Source organism: Aquarana catesbeiana, linkage group LG03 (assembly GCF_042186555.1).
Source record: "Aquarana catesbeiana isolate 2022-GZ linkage group LG03, ASM4218655v1, whole genome shotgun sequence".
NCBI classification, from domain to species: Eukaryota; Metazoa; Chordata; class Amphibia; order Anura; family Ranidae; genus Aquarana; species Aquarana catesbeiana.
The window spans coordinates 238103040-238118917 of NC_133326.1; the positions used below are offsets into that span (position 1 = coordinate 238103040).

General features: G+C 44.4%; 1 protein-coding gene across 2 annotated transcripts in view; it reads left to right on the forward strand.

Annotated features, from left to right (window-relative positions):
* The window catches only part of LOC141131986 (uncharacterized), a 181709-nt gene that overhangs the window by 152782 nt on the left and 13049 nt on the right, over positions 1-15878 (forward strand). For both annotated transcript variants that reach the window (XM_073619889.1, XM_073619890.1), the window contains exon 12: positions 11003-11189. In XM_073619889.1, the coding sequence (XP_073475990.1) occupies positions 11003-11189 (187 nt within the window). The remainder of the gene's footprint in view (positions 1-11002; positions 11190-15878) is intronic.

Consider the following 15878-nt stretch of genomic DNA (forward strand, 5'->3'; position numbering starts at 1 on the left):
GTGGCTGCCATTCTGATGCTTAGACTTCAATGCTGTCTAAGATCATTACCTGGAACAAGTATAAAAGTAAGTAGTTCTGACACTCATTTATAGTGGGTTTGTTCCAGATCTGCAAGTAAAAATATACTAATTTGAAACAGAGTAAAGCATCCAGAATTTTCAGAAGGAGGCTTGCAATTGCATTCCCTATATTTCTCTCATAATGGAGTAACTTTTTAAAAGAGAATGTTAAAAAAAACCTACTTTGTAAAAATAGGGGGGTTTGTACTTGCTTATGCAAGTATCATTGTGCACATATACAGAAATTTACACATATAAAATATACGAGATTCCATATGCTGCTGCTTGGGATGGAACTTCTAATTATGAACATCTGACCTACAGTGTGGAAATGTTTTCCTACATTAGTCTGGCATACAAGTTTCCTGGATTGCTGCTTTGCTTGGCGTATGAACAGTTCTAAGTAAGCACAGTTTATAGGAAGAGAAGGTACAAAAGCAGAATTTTTTGGATATTCAATACATATGACAAACCAGCACTGCACTGTATGCATTTTACACTGTACGATTGGCAAGCTAGGCTTAGGGTTCACTTGATGTTCCCTGAGGGCGTCTACATCAAATGCATTGGCTCTGTGATCTGTACTGTCTAATGGAAAGTGTGCTGCAGTGTAGCGCGTGCACACGTGTTAGAGGGCGCACATGAGTAAAGAACGTTATGCATATAGAAACCTGAAGGCCCCTTGAGGTTATAACTCCTCCCACCTGATCAATTCTGCTTGGTATCCTTCTTTACTCACCTTGTAAAGAAGGATGCAAGTTTATTTACTGTGTTTCCCATAATCTTCTGGGTTCACACAAGCCGCTGGGCTCCAGGATATGCCCAGACATGTCCAGAAAATATAGGCTTTCCTGATCCCCACCCTTGTCAGTCTCAAGAGGCTGCACCTGTAGGGGACAGACCATTTAACCTAGTGTGCAGGCAGCCTCAGGAGAAGACCCAGTAACTGCAGAGGCCACTGCTTTAACTGTCTCCAGGGTGATGGTCCAGCATTTACAGCATTCACTCAAGTGTCCAAACCAGAGACTTCATGTCACTTGCCTGTGGAACAGGTGCGGTTAACCCTCCAGCAAGCCACCTGGATAATCTGAGACACTCTACTTCCTTGTGAGAGAATTGTTGCCCTAAGGGAATGATAAATAATCATTTGTATTTTATTGGTCTTATAGAGTTTAACTGAGTGTTTCATAGACTATACAGTGCTGCTACCTAGTGCCCTCACTGGGAAACTGCTGCTAGGCAGCTCTTCTTATTGTAGCAGTTGCATTGTCCATCATTATAGGTTCTATGCTTATTTCATACCCTGTTACCATCGTGTTTTTATTGTTCGTTTATCCTTTATTCGTTCATTAAACCAGAAGTTGCTCATTGCTGTTTGTATGATTTTTTTGGACGTTACAGCTACTTTACATTGTCATCTGTGAACAGTATCAGCCATGTTAGACAGTGGTGATGGGAGTAGCGTAATAGCAGCGCCTGTCTTCGATACTCCAGAGAGAAACAAATACAAGCCCAGATATGGACTTAGGTGATTGGTTAAAAGATTGTGGAGCCTGATCTGGGATCCTGTCTGCCAATCAGACAGAACTGATCATTAACACCTTAGAGGAGATAGTGATGAGGTAATTCTGCCCCATCCAGGAGAAGATCAGGATTCCCTGCATAAGATAGCCACCTGGAAGCAATGAATGGCCAGGCGGTAGCACTGGGGTCCTGAGGGCTTCCTTTGTCAGCAGGAAGCGGAGCGTAGGAGAGTCCATTCTTGCTGGAATTACAAGATAAAGGTTCAGCTTCACACAGAGTTATTCTTGACATGCAGACAGGAATACTCCTTTGTGGGGCAAGGAGGGGATGTCCCTTCTTGAAAAAAAAGCATGTACCACTTCGGAGGAGGCCAAGGCAGGCAAGGTCACCATCGCCAAGCTGGGGCTGTCGATAGGGGCCACCTCCAGGGTGATCTCCCAAACATACTCAGAATAAGCTATTAAGCTGAAACACTCTGCTCCTGTGAGTCAAGCAGTGGGGCTGCAGAGGGGAGTGACTTCCCATCCCAGATTCAAAGTTGTGGATGAAGAGATAGAAAATCCTGGCTTGACTGGAGGAAGGCATGAGAATAAGCTGCAGGTGAACCTCATCCACATCCTGGAAGGGTAAAACTGGGCGGGAATACAAAAAAAAGGATGCAGTAGTTGTCCCACTAATAGAGGCAATACGTTTGCAATATGTTTATGGCAGTGGCCCAGCTCCAGAGAGAAGTTGACGCTCTTACCATTGACTGTTAATAGAATGGTCCCACCTCACCCTAAAAAAAAATATACACTGTACCAGAGTAATGTTCCCAATATCAACATCATGTTAGGTCAAATTGTCTATGGCTTTAGCCATCCATGTGTAAGATGTTTGCCTCCATTAAGAGACAAACCATAGGTTTGGATCTCTTCCAGGTGAACAAGTTTGTTGAGATTGTGTGCTGTGTTTAGCGTCAAAAGGGAACTGAGGCCCAATTACCATCTCTGACTTGGAACACTTCTACCCGCACTAGGAGTATTAACTGTCAATTTTTTTCCTCTTGACACACTGAAGGTGGTTAGCATTACGTACTCATTAAAGTGGACTGCTTTACAAAGTTTGCGATAGCAGTATTAACCCACAACCAGACCACCAAGACAGCTGCCCAGATGAAGTGAAAGCGCTTCTGCCTTTCCTTTGGCTGTCCAAATAAGACACATTCAGATCAGGGATCCTGCTTAAAAAATGAGTTTTTCCAGGAATAGTGTCACTAGCCATCATGAAATCACACACTACCCAGTGGGACATGCGAGGGGTTCAATTGTACCCCGAAACAGCTGTTGAGAGGCTTAGTTTATAAGAAATGATGAAAATGGACCCACTACTTGACCAAAGAGGTCTGGAAACACAACCAGAGCATTTAGTGACAAGCCACTCAACCTTCCATGTAATGTTTGGCCACACTATCAAAGAGCTCACTTACCTTCAGCACACAATTCTTTCAAAAGACCTGGAGGATACTCAGACTTCTTTGGATTTGGAAGTGGAGACAGCGCCTATTCCAAGCCCACCACAGACCGATCATGGGCAGACCATGAGGAGCCAGACACACTGGACTTCTTAATTCATGAGCCACAGGTGCCTTAACCACTGAAGGTCTATCGGTGGTTGCCTTCTCTTCTTCCGCAAGCATCACCAGGAGAAGCCGTGGCTTTTGAAGAAATAACACAGTCCAATTGTCTCTCAGCTCAGTGCCTCTCCAGAGGACAAAGATGTGCCATGTCTTGGCCTAGGGTTTGGACCTGAGACTCAGACTTGCCAGAGAAAGCAAGTTCAAGTAGGGTGAAGTGTAGCAGAGTCCCTCTTTATCCCCTTGTTTGGTAGTGGGTGCAAGCTCCCTTTTTCTTCCCACAATCTCCTCAGTTCCGGGACATACCCAGGGAATAGAAGCTTCCCTGATTCCTTCCCTTGTCAGCCCTAAGAGATCTCAGCTGACAGACAGAGGTGACTGGGCATGAGATCTTAAAGCCCCGTACACATGAGCTGAATGTCGGGAGACATCGGGCGGTTAAAAAAAAAAAAAGGCCATCGTGTGGCCTGTGTGCATGTTGTCCTGTCCGACAGAAGCCAGCCGCCTCCCGATCAGCGCTCTCAGCCAATGGTAGACAGTGCTGATTTGAGTGTTCTGGCGGGGGTGATCACTGTACCAACGTCACATAGTGAGTACAGTGGCTCTGATTGGAGCAGTCAGGTTTTTTTTTTTGTTCAACCCGCTGAGTTGAATAAAAAAAAAAACTTGTAGTGTGGGCCAGGCTTTTGGAAAGTTGGAAAGATAGCGCTGAATTCGCAAGGTTATCTTATTGATATTAGTAGTATCCAATCTTAATGCAATGATGTTAAGGCAGGTGATCTTGTTCCCGGGCAGGAAGCTTCCACATCCCGGAGAATATTCACAATCTTCCTGGCTTGTAGCGTAATGTAACAAAAAAGCAAATTGAAGTGGCACACCCCTGGAAAATGGTCCAGATATGACTTTATTCCAGTAAGGGTCAGAGATCAGTAGAGTATCCAACATGTTTCAGGGGTCCAAAAACAGGGAAATACACTGCAGAGATGAATTTAAAAGGGTTAAAATGGTAATTCACAGTTTTAACCCTTTCATATCCATGTATGCTGTATATCATTCACTGTAGTCACTATATCTGAATATAGGTTTTGTACATTTGTACCTCATGACACTGCTAAATAGACTGTTTAAATAAACATGAACACATTGCTTTGCTTTTTATTAGATCTCATGTAGCAATTTTTGATACACACAGCAGTCTCCCCACCCCCACAGGCAACAATACCCCCATATGTACTATGGTGAAGTTTTGAATAGTCTGTAGCTATGCAATTCTTTGACAGCCTTCTATATACATTATCTTTTAATTACATTTTATTTACATATTTGTTTGTATCAGGTCTATATTTTATCAGGATGTATTATTATTATAAGAATTATTACTATTCTCTAACCAAATGGATTATTTTAAATTGATTATTTTATTATTCAGTTATACATTTTTGAACATCAAGTGGATGATGACATCACAAAGGGACGGGTCAACAAGTGATGTCAGCGGGTGGCCGCCCCCGACTTGCCCCCTAGTTTATTTAGTGGCAGCTACGAAGCGGAGCTGTCGGATGGTGGGAGCCATCGTTGGATGCAGAACCGTTTTTTTTACAGCAGACGGTTGGCTTTAAAGCAGGGGTCCTCAAACTACGGCCCTCCAGCTGTTGCAGAACTACACGTCCCATGTGGCATTGTAATGCTCTGACATTCACAGACATGACTAGGCATGATGGGAATTGTAGTTCCTGAACAACTGGAGGGCCATAGTTTGAAGACCCCTGCTCTAAAGTAAAACAGTCTTAAAGTCTAATTAGGAGAAAAGAACAAAGGGAAGGAAGCGCCAGCTAAGTGTATTCCGATTAACATACATTAATGACAATGGATTAATAACACTCACAAGATAGAAAAGATAAACGCTCATCTGGTGCAAAGTATGTAGATGTATTCCCTGAGTATCCGACCTGCAGGACCCCCCGTGAGCGTTTCTATCTTTTCTATCTTGTGAGTGTTATTAATTCATTGTCATGAAAGTATGTTAACCGGGATACTACACTTAGCTAGCGCTTTCTTCCCTTTGTTATTTTCTCCCATTTAAATTACACAAAGCCGCACATAACTCTGAGGATAGCAGACACAGGTGGTCCTGAGCAGGCTCCCCCTCTGCCTTTACATCTTGTCCTACAAGATTAGAGACTACTTTGGACTACCCCCATCTACGGTCCCAAACATTTCATTACCAATTAGACTATATAATCTTGGTGCGTCGGATTATCTCTCTTTTTACTAACTAGCCGTTGGATTGCCTTTATAAGCAGCGGCTTTTACCTCCTTCGGCAGCTTTACCGGGATCTCTCGTCCCATTGGGAGTCCCATTCAACCAGCCGCGATTCCACTAGCTGATTAGAGAGCCAAAGACTGTATCGGCTTTGTTCAGCTCTCGTCTATGGTAACCCAGAACCCCAGATCTCTCCATAAAAAGTACCTGTCACATGGCTATTGCTGTCAAAGCATGTTTACATTCCTTGTTACAGCAATAAAAAATTTACGTGAAAGCGTAAATTTATTTTTTTTTTAAAGTGCTACCCGTCCCCTCGTGCACAAAGGTGAACACACACAGGTCGGTCCTGCACACACACACAAACAGCAATCGTCCCACACATGTGAGGTATCACTATGAATGTCAGATCATTGACATTAAATCTAGCACCAGAGCGCCTGTGTAAATATAAAGTCCCAACCTGTAAAGGCTTTTAAAGTGTTACCTATGGATAGTAAAATTTACGTTGTTTGTCGCCGTTGCACGGGTGTGCGCAATTTTAAAGTGTGACATGTTACATATCTATTTACTTGGAGTAACTTCATCTTTTATAAAAAAAAAGTGGGTTATAGTCGCGGACACTGGCTGCAAGGACCTTTTTCTGTCCACATTCACCCTGTTATTTGGTATTTCTATATTAACCCTTTATTTTTTGGACTTGCCCAAAGACTATTCTTAGTTGTCTATTCTGAACAATACATGATTCTTGAAAGAGCTGATCACATTAACCTGCAGAGATGAACTGTCTGGTCACCAGGTCTGCCTTAAGTGTTGTGTTAATTAACATGTTAATTATATTATTGTCTTTTAAGTTTTTGCTAGAGGGGGGGGGGGGGGGGAGTGTCCATGAGTCAGCCCTACCTCGTTATCTAACCCCTTGTGTTAAATGTGTATAAAAAGGCTGTATTCTGCCCAATAAAGCAGTCAAGATTCTACAAGCTATTATCGACTAGACTTGTATTTAATGCAGCTATAATATTATATCTCTCTGATGGTCATACTGGAGGAAGCAGTGTTATTGACGGAGGCACTCAGTGGAGTGTGGGATAGGATCCGTCACAAGTTATGTATTGTGTTTTTTTGCTGCGCAAATACCGTGTGACATTAAAAAAACCCCGCCAAACTCACTATTTTATTTTCTAGGGCCTCGGTTTTAAAAAATAGATACTTTTGGGTGTCTAATTTTCTAGCAAATAATTAAAAATTTTACAAACAAGTAAACAAGTGTCAGAAAAAGGCCTTGAGGTCAAGTGGTTAATAAAGGACTTGTCAAAAACTGGATCTGCATTTTTACTCACTTTTACGGTGAATGAGTAGGAGTACTATGTATCCCTACTCATTCACATGGGGGTGGCAGGATCTGGGGGTTTCCAGATTCTGATAAGCCCTCTGCCCGCAGACCCTTACAACCACTTGCCAGGGTTGTGGGGAAGAGGCCCTTTCCCCATCAATATGGGAACAAGGTGCTTCTCCCGATACTAGCTCCCACAATTATGCGAGCCCTGCTCTCTGCGGGTCCTTTTATAGCCATGGGGAGCGGCCATCATGCCCCGAGCAGTGATGTTGCAAGAGGGCGGGGTCTCCGGATGGCTACGCCCCATGACTATAAAAGATCCTGCAGGGAGAAGAGCTTGCATAACTGCAAGAGCTAGCATTGAGAGAAGATTGGAGGAAGTAGAACCGGAGGCAGCAGAAGAGCCACAGTAAGAAGACAGTGGTAGAAGAACCGGAGAGGGGATAAGACATCAACGGAGGAGGGAAAAGAACCGGAGAGGGTAGAAGACATCACCGGTGGAGGGAGAAGAACTGGAGAGGGGAGAAGACCGCAGTGAGAAGAGATGCTGGAGCTGCTTTAATAAAGGACTTTGTCAAAAACCTGAGTGCTGGTTTTATTTCTTTGACACTTTTTTGGTGAATGGGCAGGGGTACAATTTACCCCATACTCATTTACATAGGGTGGGGGGATCAGGGGGCCCCCCTTGTTAAAGGGAGCTTCCAGATTTTGATAAGCCGGCAGATTCAGACAACCACTGCCCAGGGTTGTCGGGGGACAAGCACCCACCCCCCTTGGCCTGGTATGGTCCAGGAGGGGGGGCGCTCACTTGTCCCCCCTCTTTCCTGACCTGCCGGGCTGCATTCTTGAATAAGGGTCTGGTATGGATTTGGGGGGGGACCCTACGCCATTTTTTTTGGCGTGGGGGTTCCCCTTAAAAACCACACCAGACCGAAGGGACCAAAAAACCCCATGCCAGGTTTTTTTTTTTTTATTTTGGCGAGGGGTTCCCCTTCAAGATCCTCAGCGCACAAGTCGCACTACAAGTCAGATCATCATCAGACTTGGATGTGACTTCTATTCAAATCAACGGATCTCATAGGGAATCATTGATTTTGAATAGAGGCAGGGAAACGCTGCTAAAAGCTACCGTGGCTAAACGCCCATTAACACCAATGCAAAAAACTACTAAAAGCACGTTTAAAACTTACTAAAAGCCACTTTTTCCTGGCATTGGTAGTGGCTTTGCAGCTCATTTTTTCTAACTCCCTGTGTGCATGAGGCCTTAAAATTCATGTGACGGAGCGATCACTTGTAAATAAACCGGCGTCTTATCCGGTTCCGCTCTCCCCTCTCTGTACCGATCGGTACAGTGTGAGTGGAGAGAGGAGTGATCAGATGCAGCAGCGCTTTGGGCTGGATGTGTAGTTCCCACAGCGCTGATATATGACAATTCCTGCCTCATCCAGCTATCCATCCATGCTCAGTCATCCCATCTATCCCCATCTATAATCAACAATGCTCAGCCATCCATCCTCATCCATCCATGCATACTCCGCAGTACTCATCCATACATGCTCAGCCATCCATCTCTAATCAGCAATACTCATCCATGCTCAGCCATCCATCCATACTCAGCAATACTCATCCATCCATCCATCCATGCTCAGCTATCCCATCCACACCCAGTCATACTCAGCCATACCCAGCCATACTCATTCATGCTCAGTCACCCCATCCATACTCAGCCATCCCCATCCACGGCTCATCCATCCTCATTCATGCTCATCCATGCCACATCAGTTCTCATCCATGCACATCCATGCCACTAGAGTGCCTCACAAAAGTGTAATAGGTAGTCAAATTAGATTTGACATTTATGACCCTAGAACACCTCATGGTGCTTGTCGCAGACCTAGCCAGAACAGAGGCTGTTGGAGAGGACTGTATGCAAGCCTGTTGCCCACCGATTATGAGCCCTAGCATTTGGGGGAATGGTGCTCTCTGTGAGCTGTATGCCTGGGGACCCTGGGGTTGGTGTTACTTTGGATTCAGCTCCATGTCCCCCCAAAACACACAGACTCTGGAACCCGTTATATGCCATATTAGAATGATAAGACTGAATTATACTGTTGGGACACATCCTGTGAGGAGATGCTAATGTCATCATCTCCACTCACCTGTCTGATGTCAGCTATAATGGGTTTAATGTAAATAAGTTTAGTCTAGGTTCTAAAGGTATTCAACTCATTGTTGTTTGTTCTAATTAACCCTGTGTTGATGTTTATGGTAATGTGTGTTAATTGAATGAGCTGATCACATTGTCCTCTATACAATGTAGGAGACGGGACGACTTCTATTGGAGCTCATGTTAATTAGGTTAATTAGGTTATGTTTGTATTGTTAATTGTAATTAGCTCCAGCTATTGTGTTTATATTCCTGTGTGAAGCTCGGTGACCACAAGTCTGGGCGAAAGGTCATGTCTCAGCCACCTAGGTTGTATAAAGGATGAGATAATTAGCTCATGTTAATTAGGTTAGCTTTGAGTCAGCCTGGTGTATAAATGTGTGTGATATCTCAAATAAAAAACAGTTCTGATGTACTCCAAGACTGGTGTTGTCTAGTTCTTGGGGTTCCTATGGCCAGATCCATTGGACTCGTGTTCCAGAACTTAGGAAGCGTTATATGACGGAAGCACTCAAGCGGAGTGTGGGGCGTTCCGTGACAGTGCTCCCTGCATGTTGGGCCTCTCTATGTGGCCAGGCTGTGTCAAAGTTTCCCACATGTGGTATCGCCGTACACAGGAGTAGGAGAATCTATTTTGGGGTGTAATTTTTGATATGTACATGCTATGCGTTAGAAATATTGTATATATGGACAACTTTGTGTAAAAAAAAAATGTGTTTTCATTTTCTTCACACATTTTCCAAAAACTTGTAGAAAAAAATGACATGTTCAAAAGACTCATTATGCCTCATAGGTTATACACTGGGTTGTTTTCTTTCCAAAATGGGGTAATTTTTAGGGCGTTTCCATTGTCCTGGTGCTTCAGGACCTTCAAAAGTGTAAGAGGTAGTCAAGAAATAATATGTGTAATTTATGCTCCAAGAACACCTGATGCTGCTCCCTGCATGTTGGGCCTCTGTATGTGGCCACGTTGTGTAAAAGTCTCACACATGTGGTATCGCCATACTCGGGAGGAGTAGCAGAATGAGTTTTGAGGTGTAATTTGTGCTATGCATGTGCTGTGTGTGAGAAATAACCTGCTAATATAACAATTTTGTGGGAAAAAAAAGAAAATCTTGATTTTGCAAAGAATTGTGGAAAAAAAATTACAACTTCAAAAAACTCACCATGCCTCTTGCTAAATACCTTGGAATGTCTACTTTCCAAAAAGGGGTCATTTGGGGGGTATTTGTACTTTTCCCATCTCAAGAAATGAGATAGGCTGTCAGTACTTCAGGTGTGATCAATTTTCAGATATTGGCACCATAGCATTTGGACTCTATAATTTTCACAAAGACCAAATAATATACACCGATTTGGGTTATTTTTACCAATGATATGTAGCCGTATAAATTTTGGCCTAAAATTTATGAAGAAAAAATTATTATTTTGCAAAATTTTATAACAGAAACAAAGAAATTTTTTTTTTTTTTTTTTTACAGAATTTTCTGTCTTTTTTTCTTTTAAAGCGCAAAAAATAAAAAAACCCAGTGGTGATTAAATACCACCAAAAGAAAGCTCTATTTGTGTGAAAAAAAGGACACAAATTTCATATAGGTACAGTGTTGCATGACTGAGTAATTGTCATTCAAAATGTGAGAGCACCGAAAACTGAAAATTGGTCTGGTTAGGAAGGGGGTTTAAGTGCCCAGTGGTCAAGTAGTTTAAACACTGGTAGCAGCTACTGTTTGTGTAAAGGGTTAACTGTGGAGTTAACCTGCCCCAGTGATGATCACTCAGTCTGCTGGGACTTAGATTGTTGGATAATTTCTGCACGGGGGGAGACTGGGAGTGTAATTGTCACAACCCATGCCCGTTTTCTTTGGTAACCACAGGTTTTAGTTATTGATATTCATCAGAGTACTGTACATGCCAACAAACGCACATGCAGTATCTAGGGCTTGGTCAGCATTTGGAAAGTTATGAAGCAATAGACAACTGAGCTATATCTGCAATGACAACTGTTGTAAATATTGTTTATTATGTATGTACTTCCAGCTCCCGCTCTCATTTGATGGTCATCTTGAGATTAAATGGTATGGATAGCATCTCAGGGGCTGTCTCTAGCTCTACACTCACACTGTGCGACCTCGCAGGATCAGAACGCATATCAAAAACTGAAGCCACTGGTCAGCGCTTGGTGGAAGCTGCTGCAATTAATAAGTCTCTTACAGCATTGGGACAGGTATTGCTATTTTATATATATATATGTATATTACAAAGTAAAGTAACTTTGAGATTTATGTGAATGCATTTCGATTTACAGCTGCTTCTTTTCTAAATTGCACCTTGCCTACGACTGCTGATATTTAATTATTCTTCAGTATCAAAATCATTGATATGAGGCAAAATGTGTTAAAGCAGTTTACTTCTTTTGGCAAACAGCGCCATCTAGTCTCTCATCCAGCCACCTGCACCTTAACAAGGCTATTAACAAGGCAGGAAAGCCAGCAGGGAACAGGCAATCTGAATTTGTATTAAAACATTATGAAGAAAAGTTTATTCCAACCAAAGAAAATGTAAAATGTTTCATAAATCATACTTTTTGCATAGCTAACAATCAGTTTCCAGTGCGCTATACAATTCTAGGCCCAAACACACTGCAACTTGTTCTGATGCATTATTTACATGATATATTTTGAAGACAATTTGCTTGATTGGATCACATAGGCATCCAATCAAAGGGCTGTCCCAGTTGTATGCCGCCTTGACGGAAGGTGTTTAACAGTTTTGCTTGTTTTAGCACTTCAGCAGAGATAGAAGAGCTATAGCAGCAGCATTTATGGCAGGTTATTTCAGTATAAAATAGAAAATGATTTCAAGAAATACACATTTTTAAAGAAATGCTCATATTTTTTTTTTTTTAGTGCAGAATCTTTTAGTAAGCTCTGCAAGAACATACATTTTTCAGAGTTGTTATTCAACAGTCTGTTTGCAAAGACAAACCCAGTTTAGAGTGGAAATGAACAATGTAAGTTTTTAGGACTCAATCACACCAGAACTCAGTGCAGGAAACCTACATTCCATGCACATTTCTGGCACCGTGTTTAAAACGCACTGCACTTGCAATCTGCAGCAGATGTCAGCGTTAGTTTAACATTACCCCAAGCACATGTTGCAAATGCAGTGCTTTTGCCTGCACCGGATCACATGGTACACTAGTACCATATGATCCAGTTGCTGTGTGTTTTTTTTTTTTTAACTACTTGCCGACCACAGCATAGCCAAAAGATGGCTTCACCGTGTTCGTTAAGTTCTGGGAGGGCGTCAACAGGAAAACAGCATCAAAGGTAAAGGGCAAATGAACAGAATTTTTTGTGAAGAGAAGGAAGTTCCTGTCTAAATAAAGGTGAAAATTTCTCTAAAGCTTTTATTGCATCTGTTCCCATTGAGGAGTTCCTCTCACTTCCTATCTGGTCACTAGAACAAGAAGTGAGGCAAAATCTTTCCAACTGGGACATCAACAAAAATAAAAACTGAGAAAGGTTTGCTCCAACACTTAAAAAAAAAATTTGACTTTACAAATGATTACTGACACCCTCATGCCTCTGCTGCCAAACCCGAGTAGAAGAATGCATATTCATAGTGAAAATGAATACTGGCCTGCCCAGAGCGCATACTGTGTGCTAATCTGGTAGCTCTCTCCGTAAAACTGGGAGCATGTTCGGAGCAGAAGACAGGGTTCAACAATAGCAAATAGTGGTCAGTATTCTCAGGCTTTGCCTTCAGCCTAGCATGCACCCAGTTGTAGTGGGAGCTACAATTACCAAACTTGGTAAACTGTTCTGGCACTGGGGATACAAGGAAACAGAAACTCCTGACTATTGGTGTAACTGCTTGTACTTGCTTTTGGTTGCAGAGTTAAAGTGGTTCAAAATGCAGAAGGTTTAATACATTCTATGCATTAGGGGGCGTGGTATCGGCATGCTGTAGAGCGAACGTGTCTCTCCTGAGCTCCGGCACCGACGCCAATCTATTGGCTACTAAAGGCATTTTAACACGGCTGGAACGCTGAACAGAGATGCGGAAGAGATCCAGTAAGCCCCTGCCTAAAAAGGGAACCTCGTGGGCTCTATAAAAAGGTTTTTAGCCGTGGAACCAGAGGAGGGGGAAGCTATGGATGGCCTAGGCCGCTCTCCTCGTGGCGTGCATCCTGGCATGAGCTCCGCCTCCCATAACAGGCCTGAGACTGGGCGCTGTCCCCCTGACTTCTCAGCAGGATCGGAGGATGAGGAGAGCACGAGCAGACACTCAGGGGTTGCAGCATTGGTGAGTGATCTCCCTACCAAGTCTGACCTAGCCTCCATGCTGCTGAGCCTTGAACAGGTCATTAAGAAGGAGGTGTCTGCAGTCCGCTCGGACCTTTCTCATGTATTAGAGCACGTAGAGGAATCTGAACAGCGCTTAGATTGCCACGCGGCCGCCATTAGGGTCCTGCAAACAATTACGTGCCAACTTACTATTGCGCACATGATGGCCCTTTACAAAATAGATGACCAGGAAAACCTTAACAGGCGCAATAATATCAGGATTAGAGGCCTGCCCGAGGCAACTAGAGATGGTGATCTCCTCCCCTATGTTCAGGGTGTTTTTAATACCCTCCTGGGCCTACCCACAGATAATCCCCTGAAGATTGATAGAGTCCACAGGGCTCTCCGACCCCGTAATCTTTCATCGGACATTCCGCGGGATGCTATACGCAGGGTGCATCACTATCCTGAAAAGGAGCCGATTATGAAAAAGGCCAGAGATGCCCCCTCACTGGACTTTGATGGCGCAATCCTCTCCTTATACCCAGACCTGGCGAGAGAAACCCTTGAGCGACGCAGGGCCCTACATCCCCTTACAGAGAAACTGAGGGCAGCATCTACCAACTATCGATGGGGATTCCCTGCCGCCCTGTTGGCAAACAGGGAGGTCAAAACTGCCGTTCTCCGGTTCCCAGAAGACCTGGAGAAGTTCTGCCTGGACCTGAACATATCCCCTCCGGAGCTACCTAGATGGCAGGACGTCATCCCACCTCTGCCCGGTAACCCTGAGCAGAAGTGGCAAAAGGTAGACCGCAAGCATCGCACTTCTACCTCTGGATCCCCACCTTACCCCGCTGAACGGCTTCCCTGTTGACTTCAGGATCATACTCCCATCACCGGAAGGTAATGGGTAGTTTCTCTTCCTCTTTACAAGCACACCCTGCTTAACGTAGCCCTAAATCTGTTGTAATGACTGGCCTCAATTACCTGTTTGTTTTTACACCAGTTTAATGGTTCTGGCCACACCACATACGGAATGTAATCATTGGACCATCTCCTAGGTTATTTCCTCCTTACTAGGCGTTACGTACAGATGATGATCTGATGATGGGTTTTCTGTTTCTTTGTTTAGTGTTATTTTATTGAGTTTAGCCTTTTTGTTTTAGTACATGATGTCAGCATCGGGACACTGCCTATAACTTTTATGGGACTTGTGTCTGGGTGCCCAGATATCGCCACCACCCCTGTTACAGGAGCTGCGTGGTCCTGTGTCCTCATGCACCTGCTCCCCTGTGGGCTGGGGGTGTGGGGATATGGGAGCTCATGCTTACCCTCTTTCTGCACTGCAGATGTATGCGTGCATATGCAATTACTCCCCCACAGTGATGTGTACCCTCCTAAAGATGGGAAACTAACCTCTCCTTCTCTTCTTTTTTCTGACTTCCTCTTTCGTTCTCCAACCTCCACTCTCTCTTCCCATACTTACCTACCCCTCTCTCCCTGCCTTGGGTCCACCTCCTCATGATGAAAGTGTTGCGGATTTCTACTACTGGTCTCCATGGCTACAGTAAAATTACCGTATTTATCGGCGTATAACACGCACCCCAAGTTTAGGAGGGAATTTTAAGGAAAAAAACTTTTAGGAGGGAAGTTTAAGGAAAAAAAACTTACATTTAAATGCCCATCAATGCAGACTTATCGGTGTCCATCTGCAGCCTTGTCAGTGCAGCCTTGCCCCAGTGTCCAGTGCAGCCTTGTCAGTGCAGCTTTGCCCCAGTGCAGCCTTGTCAGTGCAGCTTTGCCCCAGTGCAGCCTTGCCCCAGTGCAGCCATGTCCCCAGTGGTCAGTGCAGCCTTGTCCCCAGTGGTCAGTGCAGCCTTGTCCCCAATGCAGCCATGTCCCCAGTGGTCAGTGCAGCCTTGTCCCCAGTGGTCAGTGCAGCCTTGTCCCCAGTGCAGCCATGTCCCCAGTGGTCAGTGCAGCCTTGTCCCCAACATACACCGCCGCCGACATACACAAGTTACACTGTGTATTTTTAAATATGGCGCCGCGGAGTTCGGAGGGACTCGGGGGCGCTCGTTCAGCCGAACGAGCGCCGCAGAGAACACAGTGACTGGGCGGAGCCGAGATACACATAGCCAAGGGTTCTCGGCTCTTCTCGGTGCCGTTCACAGTCACGCCCAGTCCCTATGATGGACATAACAGAGGTCCAATGGCGGGACTGGGCGGGACTGTGAACGGCGCCAAGAAGAGCCGAGAACCCTCGGCTATGTGTATCTCGGCTCCGCCCAGTCACTGTGTTCTCGGAGGCGCTCGTTCAGCTGAACGATCGCCCCCGAGTTCCTCCGAACTCCGCAGCACCATATTTAAAAATACACACTATGTGAATGTCGGCGGCGATCGCTCCGACAGTTCACAAAATAGCGGGGATCGACGTATAACACGCACCCACGATTTTCCCCTGATTTTAAGGGGAAAAAAGTGTGTGTTATACGCCGATAAATACGGTACTTTCCTTTAATGTATGGGGCCTATATGCCCCTGGTAAAAGGCATAGCTTATATAGAGAATTGGGTCGTCTGCCTGGGGATGTGATCTTCTTGCAGGAGACCCACCTTACACAT